The sequence below is a fragment of the Gekko japonicus genome, unplaced genomic scaffold, assembly GCF_001447785.1.
Source record: "Gekko japonicus isolate JY-2015 unplaced genomic scaffold, Gekko_japonicus_V1.1 scaffold109, whole genome shotgun sequence".
Taxonomy (NCBI): Eukaryota; Metazoa; Chordata; class Lepidosauria; order Squamata; family Gekkonidae; genus Gekko; species Gekko japonicus.
Window position 1 is genome coordinate 167,905 of NW_015164185.1, and position 18,091 is coordinate 185,995.

An 18,091-nucleotide genomic window follows, 5' to 3' on the forward strand; every position below is an offset into this window, starting at 1 on the left:
CAATAAACAACTATGATGCAATGTGTTAGAATTATTTCATTGTGCAGTAAACCATCTTGATGACTTATCTGGCCAGAAGCCATGTGTCATTAACCCAGGGTGGGTTTACATGCATGTTGTACGTCCATCTGCATGCAAAGCACATTCCTCTCCTTTGTGCCACCATCCCAAGATAAAATCCAGCCTTCCAAATTACCGGTGACTTGGGGAACACTAGCAAAGGTTGCCTCTGAGCCAGTACAAAGGGCTGTTTCCCAATGTGTGTGTGTCTGTATGAACATGAGTGAGTGGCTAAGACGTGCAAACAGAAGTCTGAAATACAGTCTGCTCTCTTCAGTAGGAAAATTTTATTGCTACAGGTTAAGCTAGAGCATAAGATATGGAAAATAACTATCACGCCTACTGGTCGTACAGATCTAAAGAAAAGAACAGGAAAAACATAACTCTAAACTAAACAGAAAAATACAGAAAAGTTACCTCTGACATCCCTTCCTGGATGTCTGTGGAGCAAATGCAAATCCTGACCCCCACCTGCTCCATGCAGGGGAATCCAACTCCTAGCATTTAAATAATATTACAGATGCTTCCCACCTTTTAATCCTTCCTGCCTTAGCTGGTAGAAAGACTCTTACTCAATGCAAATTTAGTGAACCCACTCCCATGTGGAAAGGTGAACCCCAATCTCCTAATCCTGGCATGTAACTTTGAAAAACAAATACATATTAAAATCCATCACAAGAAAACATGTACACAAGTATTTATACAAGCTAATGTGACATCCATGCTTTGTGCTTAACACAGCTGCAGTAAAAAGATGCTTCCCTGTTACAGTTGCTCATCAAGAATGGCCACACAGGTTCACAAGATAACACCTATGGAGCCACTTGATTAGATTTCCTCAAATGCTTATGGCAGGTGCCCTTAGGCAAACTGCTAAATTTATCATTAAGTTGGGAACAGAATCACACAGTTCATACCATTAACATGCTACGGACATAAGCAAAAGCAGATGAGAAAACAAAGAAGGAGTAATAAAGCACCTAGCAGGGCCAAAACATATATTTAACCCAACAGCTCAGCTATTAAAGACCTTGGAAATAAAGGCTGATTGCCATAATAATGTTGACAAAGTAGACAAGTTCTTAAATGATGCAACAGCTGACCAGTGGGAGTAATTAGGAAAGAAGAATCATTAGCAGCTTCAAAGATGCAAGCAAGAAACTGAAATAGTATTGCACTCCAATGAACACTGTGCCAGGAACAAATGGGAAAGAACTTATGTAAAGGCTATTAACTTTAGCAGCATACTTGCTATCACCACACTACTCAATGTAATGAGTAACAAAGGTCTTAAAAATGGATTAGTGTTTAATAAGAGTAACTTTCCTGTGTGATCCACCTCACAGTGATAGGACTCCATACCTCTAAAATTAGGTTACATCTCTTGTACATCTCTTGTTGAGCCCTTTGGGCATTTTTAAAATTTTGATAACAGAAAATAGATGCCACAGAAGAACAAGGCTAGAGTTGCCATCTCCAGGTTGGGAAATTCCTGGAGATTTTGGGGTGGAGCCTGGGGAGGGACTTCAGTAGAGTATAATGCCATAGAGTCTACCCTCCAAAGCCACTATTTTCTCCAGGGGAACTGGAGAATCATTAACTACTTCTATACTCAAGATGACTAGCCATCGCCTTGGATTGAGAAGTAAAGTAATGGCACCTCTTCCCTCTTCTCAGTTGCCACAGTGTTCTTTTGTGGTTTAGAAAGAAAAAAAGGCTGATATTGCCTTTCCAAACTCTTTCATCAGGAAGAAGTAGAGGATAAGGTTTCCACAGTAATGGTAATGTTCTAGAGGTATAGGAGACCCAGTTGTAGTGCCATTACGGGTGCTCTTCCAGCCTTTAACAGGCAGAAGATGCTACCACCTTCCTCGCCCGGGAAAGGTGCTGCTCCAACTAAGAAGGAAAAAGGGGAGACAGAACGCATGAGTGGGGTGAACGGTAGGAAAGGCAGAAAAAGAAAAAAGGAGAATAGGGTAGATACTTAAAGATACATGAAATTTTAAAATTGTTTGCAAGGCTACATTGCATACTTTCTTTACCAAAATCTATTTGAGAACCAAGACACTTCTTACTAACATTTACTTTGCATGATAAGATGGTGATCAATATTATATGTCCAAGAACCTACAAAGCAATTTCTATAACTCCAAAGGAGAAGTCTTCTTTTGATTGTTGTTGTTGCAGTAATTAACTGATACATACTGTGTTAAAATGCTCATTTATTTAATTTGTAGACTGCCTTTCTCTTCAATGGGGATCCAAAGTGGCTTACACTGTTTTCCTCACTTCCATTTTATCCTCACAATAAGCCTGTGAGGTAGGTTAGGATGAGAGTGGTCAACTAGCCCTAAAATTACCCAGCAAGCTTTCAAGGCAGAGTAAGAATTTGAACCAGGGTCTCCCAGATTCTTATCTAACACTCTAACTACTACACCACAATGGTTCAAATGCAGACCCGGTTAGGTATGTTGATTTGGCACATTTTAAAAAGCATTTTGAATCTCTGTCTAGAAAAATAACAAAAATGAATAATTACATTTCTTCTTAGGAGGCGAACTAAGAACATGTAGACCATGGAAGCCTGTTTTCTTCAATTTAAAATTATCAAGCGGTGTTGTTCGAGACACATTCCAAATACGTAACACACCAATTTGAGAATCTATATGAAAAAGAATTTGTCTGATTAACATACAAAAGATGTAATACAGTAAGTCAAAAACTCAGCAATTGCAACAGCAATGAATGAAGCTAGAGTGCATATACCTGTCTTAGTAGACAAACAATGAATAAACAAAGCATTCCTGTAGCACAAACATTTCCAAAAAGGAAAATGTACAAAAAATGTTAAACAGACCCTACATCAAGTTCTGCAAGTAGATGTTTTACTTATTATGTGAACATGGTAACACAAATGTACTCACTAGAAAATCAAATACTAGATCAGACAGTTATTTCCCATTCTAAAGAGGTGTAACAGCCTTTAGTCTGCCCTCATCAATGAACTCTGAGTCACACACACACATACATACATATGCCCATTCCTCGTTACAGAAATTGGCTTAAAGCCACTTGAGAAACTGTTCCAGGACTATGGGGTGGGGGAGATGGAAGTTGTGCTGGCAAAGACATGGATGCTAGCCAATAGTTACCCACCCTGACCACCTTCTCTTCCATTCACACTGAGTCACTTTCCCCCCAAAATTTGCCCCAACATATACGTTTATATATGTGTGTGTTTTGAGCACAGCAATGGCTACAAAGCCATTTATACCACTCTTAAAATGTTACACTGGTCTTCACATGTAGTTAGTTGAAACTGAAATCCATGCTCTTCTGAAGACAAGCATCACCTCAACATTCACAGCAATAGATTTTACTGTATGTCGTCTTATTATTTATACAATGATGTGAAAAAGATTTTACCTCCAGTGATAAACATTCCAGGTGCACTGTGAACCCACGCTAAGCACTGCACAGATGCTGCTGCACTGGGAAAATTGAAAACTGTGATGCAGGACAAAGACTCAGAATCAACTAGACGGATCCCATTATGCAAATTAGCAACAAGAAGATAATCTGTTGACAGAGGGTCCCATTCTAAGGCAGTAACAGGATCTTCCTCATCTGCCCCTTCAAGGGATTCTGGCCTCAGAACATGTTTCTGACTCTTAGAACCTTGAAAAGTAAAAAGAAATATCTCCTTAAATGCAGACAGAACGTATCTGCTGAAATTTAAGAGTAATGTAACATTCCAATACCAATACCAATTATCATTTTTAAAGGACTTCCTTCCAGCCCAATTTCTCAGTCATACTATGCCCACAGAATTCTCCATTAAAACCCAGAAGCCCCAATCAGAGACCAAGGAAAACCTTCGGCATGGTGGTGCATATAAGCCAAAGATCCCCAAAACTACACAAAGCACTCATAAATGAAATTGTTTAATATTATGGGGCAGTCTTAAACCACTGAGATCACTGAGATATAACCACCGTTCAAAGAGTGATGTAAAGTATTGCTCCCAGCAGATGCCATCAACTCCTGTCAACAGACAGATCTGTAACTGGCAGTGCCATCCTAAGCAGCATTCCACCTGTCTAAGCCCACTGCCATCAAAGGACTTAGAAAGGTGTAGGTCTGCTAGGTTGGCACTGTGACTCTCCCAGTGCTGACTTTTACTTAAGAGGCAGCAATAGGACAGGAAACTAGAGCAGCGGCAAGGAGAAAGGAGGTCGTTTAAGAAGTTTCTTTCACATGCCACTTTTCTGATCTGCATGACTGGTAAAATTATTGTAAAAACTATTAGATTGATTTCTCAATCAAACCATCATCCCAACTCCCTTAGACTGTGAATCCCATTCTAGGGGACTTTTCAAAAAGTAGTCCAACAAACCCTGATACAGACATGTAATTCGAGCTCTCTGATGCTGGGTTCCGACACAGAGAACAACCGTAATAATAGTTACACAATACGCTATTCAAGTTCTATTCAGTAGAGTTCCCTCCCAGGGCAGTGTTCTTAATTCTATTAGAGAAACTGCTTCAGGCCTAAAAATGTGCAAGCAAGGACTGGATCCAGGCACTTAGAAAATGGTTCTGTATGTGCCTAGATTGTATTTCTAAGCCAGACCTGGAAATCATACACCCACCTTGTCTGTAGATAATGGAGGGGAAGGAAAAGAGAGGGGGAGGAAAAGGAAGACCATCCTATCTCAAACCTTGCTATTCTGCTGCATCAAAACTAGCAACCTAGAGGTGAAGTAATGGAAATTTCTCTTATGAATTTATAACACATTTAGGTATAAGTAAAGTGTATGATTAATGTAATGTGCGAAGAAAGCATTTGTAATGTGGATTTATGTTTGTTGTTGTCTTATATGTTTGTGTGTGACTAAGCATTAAAACCCAATAAATGTATTATAAAAAAAAAAAAACTAGCAACCTTTGAGAGAATATCTTCAGATAAAATGACCAGCCGTGGTGGGGGATCAAATTGTAAAAGAGACAGAACAGCGGAGATCTTCTTGTCCCTAATCTGGAGTATCTACAAGCTGGGTGTTTTGCCCAATCTAAATTAACCCTGCCTCCACACATACATACCCAAATTTGCTATTAGCTCTACCACAGAAACAGCCCCCCCCCCCCGCACCTAGAAGCTAATAGCAATTTTGGTAGATTTAGACTGAAAAAACAAAACTGGAGGAACCGGATAGACACTCTGGTTTACAGCATCCTCCTACCCACAGCAAAATACTGGGATATTCAGCCTAGATCTTCCAGGTTGTCCCTGTTTTGGCCACAGCGATCTGTGTGTGTGTGTGCGTGCGTGTGTGTGTATAAAGTGCCATGAAGACCCAGCTGACTTATGGCAACCCCAACAAGGGTGTTTTCAAGGCAGATGAGAAGCAGAAGTGATTTGCCATTGCTTTCTTCTGCAGAGTCTTTCTTGGTGGTCTCCTTTCCAAGAACTGGCCCTGCTTAGCTTCCACCATCTGATAAGATTGAGCTACACCATGCCACCTTCCCTTCCACAGTGAACTATACAGCCTAGTAGTTTTCAAGCTATCAGACCAAAGACAATTCTAAGAATGACTCTATTGCTTTTGATAATTAAAGCAGAGCCTCCACAAATAACCTTGGAAGGATGCAGCAGCAGGAGCAATGTGAATCTACGGAGCATATCAGAGAGAAGAAGGAGAAGAGTTGGTTTTTATACCACACTTTTCTCTACCCAAAGGAGTCTCAAAGTGGCTTACAATCACTTTCCTTTCCTCTCCCCATAACAGATACCCTGTGAGATAGTTTGGGTTGAGAGAGAAGTGAGAGAACTGTGACTGACTCAAGGCCACCCTGCTGGCTTCATGTGGAAGAGTGGGGGAATCAAACCAGGTCCTCCAGATTAGACTCCACTGCTCTTAACCACTACACCACACTGGCTCTTCAAAAATACCTGCATTTTTAAAGTTCAAACTCATCACCATCATTCTTCTTTGTTTACATTGCAAATTTTTCACATTTACTTAGGAGGAAGCTCTGTTGAACTCAGTAAGACTTACTGGGGTATGTAATACATGTATAGGATCAAACACAGAATCAAATCAGACTCCACCAGATTTTTGAGTGTGGGAGAACCAAATAGTAAGTGAAGATTTCACAAAGTTCTCATCAGCAACAACACACTTTTCTTCTTTATGGTATGCAATATTCCCTTGTGTCGATACTAACCACAGAGAGTTAATTAGCTGAAAACAGAGTGAACACACTGGAGAAAATGATAAATACTAACAATTAAAAAACTCTGTTGCATCCCGCTAGTTACTCAATGATGACTCAGGCTTAAATTATAGCACTGAAGGTGCTCAGTTCTTTGTGGGAGGGCAAACCAGCACTTTGTAGGATGAGACTCACAGAGAAGGAGAAGATTCTCTATAATTTCCTACTAAGGCCTTGTTAAAAATTAAAAGGGCTAAGTTAGCTTCTAGTATAAACAGATACAGCTTTGCAGCAGCTTCTTAACAGCATAAATTTATCTCTCAGCTTTCATTCAACATTTGCCTAACTTTTCCATTATTACAGAGCAAGTAATTCCATTCCAAGCACTGGAACTTCAGGACACAAGATATACCTTCCCCTACCCAGAAGCACTGCTTCAATGGTGCAACTGTGCAAAGGAACATAGTCAGGGATTACCCTTCAAGGAAAGTGAACAAGCTATACTGCTTAAACAAGAGCCCCATGGAAATACACCTAAAGCTCTGTTTTGGCACAACTGAAGGGTCTTGGAAAGAGAATATCAATTATCATGTCAATGCAGAATTTGTTTACATACTGTATTATAAAATTTGAACACATTATATATATCCACAGTCTCTCCCTAGGGCAAGAGTCAAACCATAGTTTTTGGGGAGAGAGAAGTCAAACCACAGTTTATGGTTAACATGTGAATTATGTTTTGTTGCAAACCAATTAGTCTTCAATTCCTAAACTGTCTGTGAAGAAGAGTGGAAGGCTTATATGAACCTGAGAACAGCTAAGCTTGTTGTAGAAAAGAAAAAAAATCATACATTTATGTCTGAATGCAGCTGGTATAACAAAACTATGCTTCCCATACAGAAGCCATCATATTAATTAACTTTGTTTGAGGGTGTGTCTGTTTGTTTGTTTGTTAATCTGAAATGAAATCTGTGCTGCAGGAGCCTGAGATTTCTACTCACCCCCATAAGCAACATATTAGGAATAAAGTATTCACAAAAATACATTCAATTTCCTCAAAAAACCCCACAACAGTTCTCTCTATCCCATGCAACAGATTTCTGTCTACATACAACTAACTGCCTTATAATGAAAGGTTCTTACCTGGCTGAAAAATAGAAAGACTTCCATCAGTGTGTCCAAACACTACTTTCCCCTTCTTCTGAGGATGCCACCTAAATAGACAAATGTCTGACAAAAAACTATGGGCATCTTTATGTACTGTTACACCACCATCTGGTCCTGAAATTGTCCAGATATACAATGGTCCTCTATGGGAGACAAATGCCACCGAATCACCCGCATTCCAGCACCAACTAAGGGAAGCAGGAATCCCTGAAACAAAAAAACCCAAACATTTGCTATCATTTCTCAAGTACTGAACACAAATGAAGAGGGTTATTAATTCCCTCCCATAGCTACTTACACATTTCAATATTAATCTTATGAACATAAAAAATGGTTCTGATGTATTTTTTTTTCCTCTACAGGAATAATTCCTGTGAACCAATACATTTGGAAAACATTACATTAGAAAGAAATGACTACATAAATTATGGAGGAATGATCCGTGAGCAGGATTCTATTGTACAGCATCTTGAACCTTCTGTTTCATTGCAATAAGAATTCCTCCATGGGAGCCTTTAAAAATCAGACGTATGAACACTGTTAATGGATTTGGCTATAGATCTACCCTTAAACTTTCATGTAGCAACAAATGAGATATACAACGGGTTGTTCTTAGACTCTGGTTCATAGCCATGATCTAGCAAAGCTATTTTTTACATTTTACTTCTGCCATAGCACTCTTCTACCTCATCCTATTCTCCCCCATCCCCACACATCACACCAAATCACATTTCAATAGGTTAAAAACCTATATGTGCAAAGATTGCTCGAGGGGAGGGCGGGGTAAAAATGCCTAAATAAATAAATAAATCATATGTATCTGTTTTCTACCTGAAGGAAGCAAGTGATGTCAAGGCATGTATGTATTAGAGCATCACACCCATTAAAAAAAATCACTGGAGCAGCCTGATTAAATCTGGCTATACAACTTAAGTAAATAGATGATCCTGACAAAGAGAAATTTTGAAGAGCACTAAATAGAATCGACTGTGATTGTTGAATTTCAATAGCAAAAGTATAAGACATACGGTCCAGGCAGCAGAAAGACAGATGCCGCAGAATCAGCCAGCACTGAACAGAACTGCACCTGGCTGCTGAAAATGTCTCTTTAAGAAAATGCACCTAAATGTTCAGAATTTTACATCAGCTGTAAACCAAGTATGTCTATGCTAGAATAAGAGATGAAAAATATGCAGTTTCAACTCCTCCATTCTCGGTAGAAGGCTGGCCATATTACCAGCCACATTTACTTTATATTTCAACTAAGGCAAAACTAGTGCCGTTGCATTATGGCACTGGATTATGACAACTGATACTTGCTACTTCAAGGTATTTAGATATAAATTGTGGGCGGTAGATTTTGCTGTAAATATGTGCTGTTACATTCAAATTTCTTACTTACCTTTTGTACCATCAAGTTTTGCAACAACTTTTTGTTCAGCCACGTTCCAAATTATTACCAAGTTATCCGCACTAGCACTTGCAAACAAATCGTGATTATGGGGGCACCAAGAGATGGCTGTGATTGTCTTCTTATGCTCAGACATAATTGCCCGTAATTTAAACTCATTGTACCGATGATCCAGCTACAAAGAGAACACAAATTTACCGTTTCTTTATATTCTGAACTATCTTAAATGTTTAGTTTGCTAGTCCCACAAATGCTAAAAGCAAATAATATAAAATGTATGTTAAGTTTCAAAGCTGTTGTATTTAAGCAGTATAGTGTTCTGCAGCGATATTTTACAATAGCTAACAGGATTGTAGTAGTTTTAAAGATTGGTCTTTAAAGATCGGACCAATAAAAATGGTTGATCTTTGGTGACAGTAACTAGAATTATCTATGCAGCAAAATGGAAAGCAGACATTTGTCCACGCTTAGAAGAATGGGAAGGTAAACTTGCTAAATATGCAGTAATGGTAAAATGAACAAATTACTTGAGAAAAGGATCAGTTATAAAATATGAGGAGAGATGGAATGTGTACCATGCAAATAGAAATCAAATGAGAAGTAGTCTAAAATACTGTATACAATTGTATTGCAATGAAGAAGCAGAATGAAAACCAGCTCTAAATGTAACATGTTGAATATAAATGTGTGTAAGGAAGTAGGTTTTGAAGAGAAACATTTTTTATTTTCTACTGAAAGAGATACAGTAGTTTTCCCTTCTCTATTTTTGTTATCTATTTGCCAAAAGTAATAGTGAGTATGCAGAAATGGCAAAAATATGTAGTACTGAGTATGCAGCACCGGTGAAATTAATAATTCAGTTGAAAGACAGATTAATTACGAAATTCAAAATGTAACACGTTGAATATAAATGTATCCCAACAGAAGTTTTATAGTATTTTGTAAACAGTGACCCAGAAACCTTTCAATGTAATGAAAGGGGTGTGGTGAAGAAATCTATATATCTAATAACCAAGGACCCATTATGCGTGCAGATACTTATTTCTGGTGATTGGGGGCACATGGAGGCTCAACAGAAATTCCTGCACATTTGGGGCAGTCCCCAGGTGTGCAGAAAAATCTGACATGTTTAAAAATATACACGGGGGATACTTAAATCCCTACAAAAGTAAAACGACATTCTCTACACATACTTACTGATCCACCCAAGGGAAGCCACGCTGCTGCCTGCACCACCGCTATGACCACTGGAAAGAGCCATTGGTGCCATGAGGACATGCTGGGCACAGACCATCCCATGGGAGAAGCCTTGTTGGCCTGGCGGCCAGGATCCAGACAAGGCTCCCTGCCATTGCTACTGTGGAGGGGGAGAAGCTTCGGTGGGCCCGCTGGCTGGCCCGGATGGGAAGCGAAGAATGGGGGAGGGTAGCAGCAGCGGCAGGGCCGGAAGCTGCATAGGCTGCGTCCAGGATCTGGGGTTTTTTGGGGGGAGGCTGTGTGCAGGATCTGTTGGGGGGGAGGCTGCTGTCTCGCCTGGGTAAGAAGGGAAGGATCAGGGAGGTCCAGGGGGCTTCATTCCTTCCTCTCTCCCCATCTATTTGCTTTCCCCCCTTTCTTTACATTTCTTCTTTCCATTTCTTTCTTACATTCATTCAATTCTTTCTTTCTCTCACTGCAGGGGCTTGGCATTGTATGTTCTAGAGGCTGGATAGGCAAGTGTGGTGGGAAGTTCCACGACAATCTTTTGAAACTGGGAGCTGTCCCTTATTGCTGAGTCTAGCTTCAAATTTCAGGAATAGAAGAGGTGTTTTTTATGTTTGTAAACTGAAACTCAACACATTTTGCAACATTTTTTTGCGGGTCCCCTCTTGTATTTTCTATTTCATATATTTTGTTATATGTTTTGTTATTTGTTATATATATTTTATATATAATAATTATGATAGACAATCATTTTCCCAAAATACTCTCTAAAAGTGCTCTGTATTTTATAAGCAATTTTGGTCATGAGACAAAACGCTCATTTAAAGGGAAGCCCAGGAAAAGTACTAAATGTACATGGGCAAGTTTTACTTTACACTGGTATTGTACCTAACGGCTTAATTGATTTTTATTTGTTTTTAATAAACTTGTTTTTATAGGGATTCAAGGAGGAACCCTTGTGAACAAGAAAATGAAGAAGAAAAATAAGGATCAGGAAACACACACAGAGTCAGTGCAAACTGCTAAGAAAAGAGGAAGCGGGGCTAGCAGAAACTGAGGGACAGCTAAATGTGTTCATTTCTTCTGTGCCAGTACAGAGTAAGCCCAGACCTGCAAGATATTGGGTGCCAAAGCCAAACAACTCTTGTCCTTTGGCTCTTAGCCTAAGGATAATAATCTAGAGCAAGGAGGAAGATGCTAAGAGACACAGGGAGGGAGGGAGAAAGGAAAACCTGTCCTTGAAGTTTTTCCGCCATTCTCCTGTTTGTCTGTGTCATACAGTATTTCTTTGTATTGTAAGCTGCTTTGAGCCCCAGGGTGAGAAAAGCGGGATATGAAATAATAATTTAAAAATCCACACGTAATGATCAGAGGAACCCCACTAAACTTGCCAGGCAGGTGTTTCAAAGCAGATGAGGATGCAAATCCGCATCAGCAGCCACTGATTTCATGCAACTGGAGCTTGATCAGCCTGCCATCCCCCACCGGTGGCCAAGGGGGACCTGGCAACCCTAATCACTACCCGTGGGTGACACGGATTAGATTCTGAAAAGTTTTTGCCAAAATGTGTGATTTTGATAGTGCTTTATAATTTTTGTTTTTATTGTGTTTTATAATGTTTCGTTTATATTGTAAGCTGTCTTGAGTTTTACAAGGGAGAAAGGTAGCTAACAAATGTTTTAAACAAATAAAATTGAATACTTTTACCACAGAACCCTATTCATTCATACTTTGACAAGTCGTGACCTGAAATGCTGAGCCACGTTGATGGAATATTCTATTTTTGTTCTATTGATGTTTTTCATATAATAATGTACCACTTAATCATGCAGTGATGCCTTGTATGAGCATGTAACAGCAAGAAAAGAAAAATACTCAAAGACAAACTTCACAAATTCCATCTCACCTGATATATATAAATAGCAAGAGTTGCACAGTAGGCAAACCTGTCTCCACTAGCGGCACATACATCTTTGTTCCATGGCTGACACCCAGCAGCTAATAGGCCCACTTGTTTAACTTGTGCCATTTTTGCCTACAAAAATGAAGTGAGAATAAATTAAATGAACCCAACCCAGACACTCCAGAACTTTGTTGTGTAGCAGCATTAAATGTGATTAAAACATTGCTTAATTCATGCAGAAACAATAACACGTTAACAGTGCAATCCTAAATAGAGTTACAACCTTCTAAGCCTTTTGACTTCAATGACCTTGAACCTAACTCTGTTTAGGATTAAGTTTGAGTCCAGTGTCACCTTTAAGAACAACAAAGTTTTATTCTGGGTATAAGCTTTTGCATGCACGGAAAGGAAACACAGCTACCTGCCGGAATCTATCTGCACTTAGGATTGTACTGTAACAGATCCACAGCTTGAATTTAGTAAGTGCCACCATAAATGTATAAATGCAGATAGATAAGATCAGTTCTTAACCAAGATTCAGCCGTTTAACCCAGCATCTGTTACACAGAAGCATCACATGCTTCTTTACACGTCAGTTAACCTAGCACAGGTTTTGTCCCGTTTACTGCATTAAAATAAAACTCTTATTGAATTTGTTCCAATTGTCCAATTGTCTCCCACAATTTAACATGAATGAATAAGTCACCAATTGATTTTTTTCCATTAAATAATGCAACAGGAGGACTCTCACTCTCACACAACTATGTTATATGTAAACAAACAGCAAAAGTGTTATACTAGTTTTATCTAGCTGGAATGGACCTAGTCTTTCATAGTTTCACAAAGACTATTTGATTATTAAGCTTTCAAGAAACACTGCTCTCTTCATCAGATGCATCTGATGAAGAGAGCTGTGTTTGTTAGTCTTAAAGGTGCTACTGGGCTTTTTACTATTTTGCAGCAACAGACTAACACGGCTAACTCCTCTGGATATTTGGGGAGGGGGGAATAAGAGTTTAAACTGAATGGCCACAGAGACGATCTGTCCACTTCATTTATTAATTTGCCCCAAGACTGTAATGCCTGGACATGCTTTATGAAATGCAGTCAACCAGATTCACTTTTACAGATCCTGTCCCTGATCACATATCTAAATCCATCCTGGAAGAATTCCATGACCACACACACACACCCCACAGTACAACTGGTCCACTCTATGGAGATCTAATAAGACATTCTGCCTTTCATATCTGTGTTGCTACATGCCCTATCCTATTATGTAGAATTCCATGACTCTCTGTTTCCCTATATCTGTTTCCCTATAAAGACATTAGCAACTACAATTTCCCTCAGCCTATCCATTGATCATCACCACGCTCATGTTTCCATGCTCAGAAAGCTGAATGCCCAATTTGGGTAACACTGACAGAGATACTCACTTGAAGGATCTGCAACAGGCATTTTTGCAACTATAATATCCTCCTGATATGGTGAGAAAGAAAACTGGAAAAGCCAGAATGATACCCAGGGACAGCCTGCTACAAGACAAGCCCAAAGAAAGTGACAACACTACTAGTGGCAGCCTTGTAGCCAGAAAACTTTTGGTGAGGATGTACGTGTCCTCATGTGACTATGTCACTTCCAGAAGTGACACAGGGATGTGCCCCCCCCACAAAACTACCCAAAGCATCATCTCCACCTTGCTGCTCCTCTTACTCTCGAGGAGCTTGTACAGCTCCCGGATCTGCTCCACCGCCATCACGCTGCTTAAGCCAGCAGGAAGGAAAAGGATTGCCTCAATTGGCCACCTTGCCCACCCACCAGTCTCTCCTTTTCCCTCTCTGTCCCAGTATGGAGGAGGCAGGCAGGCAGGACACCGGGTGAGCTCGGCAGGCTGGCTGCACCCAGGCTCCTCCCCCCCCCAGCCAACCATGAGGTGCACAGGCTGGCTGCGATATGCTGCCAGCAAGTGCGGTCATCACTGGTCACCCCAGGGCTCCCACTTCCTCCCAGGGAAGGGGAGAAGGACCAGGAGATGACAGGCCAGGGCACATTTGTGAGGGGATGACGTCACCTACAGCTCACAACTCAAACCAGTTCAATGCAATATTAATGGCCTACAACCCATGCTGGATAGTGACTCTTCCCTCACACAGGCACTGGGGCCCCGACCTTTTCTTGCTTACAGACAAGCCTGCTAACCTAAAACAACTTCTCACCCACAATGATAAACTACTTAACAGTAACATGGACTCAGGTACCAAGGCCTGCAACAAACCAAGATGCCAACTCTGCTCTCATATAGGTCCTAGCAACACCATTAGTGGAACCAGCAACATCAAGCCATACCATCTCAGGTTTCTACTCCTGCTCATCCTCTATTGTGATTTATGCCATCACGTGTCAACAATGCCCTTCCACTCTCTACACTGGACAAACAGGCCAGTCCCTTCAACAAAGAATTAATGGACATAAGTCTGACATCAGAAACCACAACATTAAAAAAAACAATGGGAGAATATTTTAACGTTCCAGGACATTCAGTTGCTGACCTAAACGTAGCAGTTATTTTACAAAGGAATTTCAAAGGGAGAGCAGAGAGAGACTACTGAATTGCAACTGATAATGAAGCTCAAGACAATGCATCCACCTGGATTGAATCAAGACCTAGGTTTCCTGTCTCATTACCAATGCTGATTTCTCCACACCTACTACCTCTCTGCATATCACACCTAATCCAATCACACCTTCTATTGTCATTTGCCTACTAATGTCATTTGGCATCTGAAATCATTCCACTTTCCAATATATAGAACAGGAGCACTCACATTCTAGCTGTATTTGAAGAAGTGAGCAGTGACTCACGAAAGCTAACCCTACCACAAATTTTGTTAATCTTTAAGGTGTACTGAAGTCTTACTCTTTTCTACTGCTACAGACAAACACAGCTACCCATCTTGATCAGATTGTCAATGCTGAAGGAGAATGACAGTGTAGATTTTTCCTTTAAATTACATTTATAAGGAAATAATTTTACTCACATTAATGATGTTGTACTAGGACTCGATCCATTAGCCACAATACACATTTATACTAAAACCTGAACACTGCCTCAAGCCACACAGATTTTAATTATCAATAGTGCAACAAGGGTACTCATCACAACATGGGAGCAAATCTCCACAAGCTGTATCTGTTAAGCTAACGATAGCAATGTTTACAGTCATCCTTGCCAAATGAGCAACAACAGTACAAGGTAAAGATCAAATAGCAATAACTACATGGAGTTCACACATCTATACGATTTTGCTGTACTTAAATTCTGCATTGTCAATACAATACTGGTAAAAGGTTTTCTATTGTTGCTAAGGAGATGAGGAGGGGAAGGGGGAAAGGAGTCTTTTTTCAGCAACTATCAGTAGTAGTAGCATTCTATGTCCTTCCTGGTTACTAAATATAGCAAGAGTGACAAACTGAAAGACTGTTTACTTGAAATCTCTTTAAACATACACACATTTCCAATTAAATGGACTTGACGATTACAGCTCTGATCACTATTTACACATATGTGACTAGGTTAACCCTACCTTAACACACGTATCATTTTCTTTGAGCCGCTTAAGGATTTCCATGTCCATTTCAAAGCCTTACAAATTCCAAACATGTATCCTCAGTCTGGCTGTAGAATGAGACAGCTTTACTGACAGGTGGATAAACTAAATCTTAATGCTAACAGAATAACAGTGACTTTTTAAAAGATGTTGAAGAGAAGCCTGAGCATTGTGTCGCACACTACACACACAGCACAGCAATGTCTGTAGCCTGGCAACTACAGCTCTTGAAGAGGTACCATTTTAATGTGTGTGCATGTATTTTCCCAAATTCCTTCTGTTTTACTTCTCTTATTTCCAACATTTGTGTGCCAAGGTATTATTATCAAAGAGAAAGCTCAATATTCACAAGCATTTGTATTTATTCATATACAGGATATTTCTTATTCCATTAACCATTACTATTGTGCCTCAGATAACTCCAATGACATTTTCACATCCTGTTCACAATATTGGTGCATATGCTGCAAGCTGGATGTCTCCATGTTTCCCGTGCTGCAAATATATATCAACCCATAAGACACTGCACATGTTCCTTATTCTACCTATCAAATTCCTTAGGTTATGAATCTTCAGATTTACAATACCTCACATTAAAAATATTTTAAAGTCTCGTAATAGCCAATCACATTTACTATTTGCTGTTAGAAAAAGTAAAGCATCAAGGAGGGAACTACTCTTCATAGGTGTAGTTTTCAGCAACACACACCCATATCCACAAAGAACATGGAAGTGCTGCTATAAGGGACTAGTCCAAGGCCAATCAATGATTCCATGCCAGAGAATTCTTAAATGCAAACCACTTCTTCATACAGCTTTCTCTCTGTTTCACAAACATAAGATACCCACAATTGACACAAGACACAGAAAGATTTTATTTTTGCAGTTTACAGATGGGGAAGCGTCAGATAAATGATGTGCCCAAGTGCAATCAAAGAATCCTTAACTACAAAGACAGTCCTTGGGCATCAAAATTGGTCCTGTGTTACAGACTAGGAATACTGAGGTCAGAGGATGACAGCAAATTCATGCAAGCAGAAGCACTGCTTGGTCAGCACCCATCCTTTGTCAGAATTTGGGGTTTTGCTGGTTCTCAAAGAACCAGTTTGGTGTATTGGTTAAGTGCGCGGACTCTAATCTGGGAGAACCGGGTTTGATTCCCCACTCCTCCACTTGCACCTGCTGGATGACCTTGGGCAAGCCATAGTTCTGGTACAGCTGTTCTTGAAAAAGAGCAGTTTCTGTCAGAGTTCTCTCAGCCCCACCTACCTCACAGGGTGTCTGTCGTGGGGAGGGGAAGGGAAAGGAGTTTGTAAGCCACTCTGAGACTCCTTTGGGTAGTGAAGGGCGGGGGATAAATCCAATCTCTTCTCTTATAACCAGAAAAATAATGTCTGATATAAATATCAGCAGATGCTTTTCAGAGCCACATGGTTTGGAGCATTGCATTCTTCTTTTCCTGTACAGAATGGTCACTACCGGAACCCATTTTACACTTGAGGGTTACTAGGAGGTCAGAGAACCCATATTAGCAAATTCTTCAGTACAAACACGAATAGCTGTTCCAGGTGTGTCCCATTCCCAGAGGAGCCTTGGTTTTTGCTGGCTCCTAAGAATTCAATAATAAGCAGGAAAATGTCTACAAGTATCAGTATATGCTTTTTTTTAGAGCTGTGTACTTTTTTAAAAAATGCTGTTATCCTTGAGATCCAGTCCAAATCATAAAGAACTAAAGGACAATAGTCTGCCAAGCACTATATACTCCAGAAATCTGTTTACCAAAGCAGACACAGGACAGTATCTGTGGTCCTTGTGTGTTCCTAGTATCTGATATTCAGAAATAATCTGAATGTGAAAACTCCTTTTAGCTATCATAACTACTAGCCAACAACAGACCCATGAAACTGTCCTATTCTGTTTTAAACCATCTAAGCAAGTAACTATCACCACATCTTACAGAATTCACTCCTACAAGTTATTTATTATGTACAGATGTATGTACTTTCTGAGACATTACCAACACAGCTACACTAAGTAGTGTTATAGCCTTCAAAATCTATTGAGATCAATGGGCTTAGAAGGATATAACTCTGCTTAGAATGGCACTGCAGCTAAATTACGCTCCACCAAATTGGGGGAGGGGTTCTTAGTGAAATCCACAAGACTCATTCCGACTCCTCTCAGTTTTAGCCTCTTCCATTGGTGAGCCACACACCTAGTTCTGTTCCTAAAGGGGACTGGACAAACAATTCATGATGTTGTGAAGTCATTTGAAATGTTCTCTCTTTTTCCCCTACTGAGTGGAACAGTTCACATCCTGAGCAGAATACAACTGTTGTGATCTTACTTGAGAGAAAACTGCAAGTCAATACACCCTTATCCTTGAGTTCCAACTAGATGCTCTTCTTCCTTCTGCAGCTACTGGTCAAAGAGAGCTCAGTTTTCAATGAAGCCATCAGAGTTTTCCTCTGAGACTTTGGTGAAGTTTCTGCCCCGCCTGCTTCTGACTTTCCCCCCTCC

The 18,091-nt window shown here is 40.0% G+C and overlaps 1 protein-coding gene across 1 annotated transcript in view; it reads right to left on the minus strand.

Moving 5' to 3' along the window:
- WDR17 (WD repeat domain 17) overlaps nucleotides 1-18,091 on the minus strand; it is a 62,896-nt gene that overhangs the window by 42,615 nt on the left and 2,190 nt on the right. Inside the window, exons 2-6 of the mRNA XM_015408144.1 lie at nucleotides 11,964-12,092; nucleotides 8,846-9,029; nucleotides 7,420-7,650; nucleotides 3,487-3,738; nucleotides 2,600-2,722 (exon numbers count right to left, since the gene is read on the minus strand). Of these exons, the coding sequence (XP_015263630.1) occupies nucleotides 2,600-2,722; nucleotides 3,487-3,738; nucleotides 7,420-7,650; nucleotides 8,846-9,029; nucleotides 11,964-12,092 (919 nt within the window). The remainder of the gene's footprint in view (nucleotides 1-2,599; nucleotides 2,723-3,486; nucleotides 3,739-7,419; nucleotides 7,651-8,845; nucleotides 9,030-11,963; nucleotides 12,093-18,091) is intronic.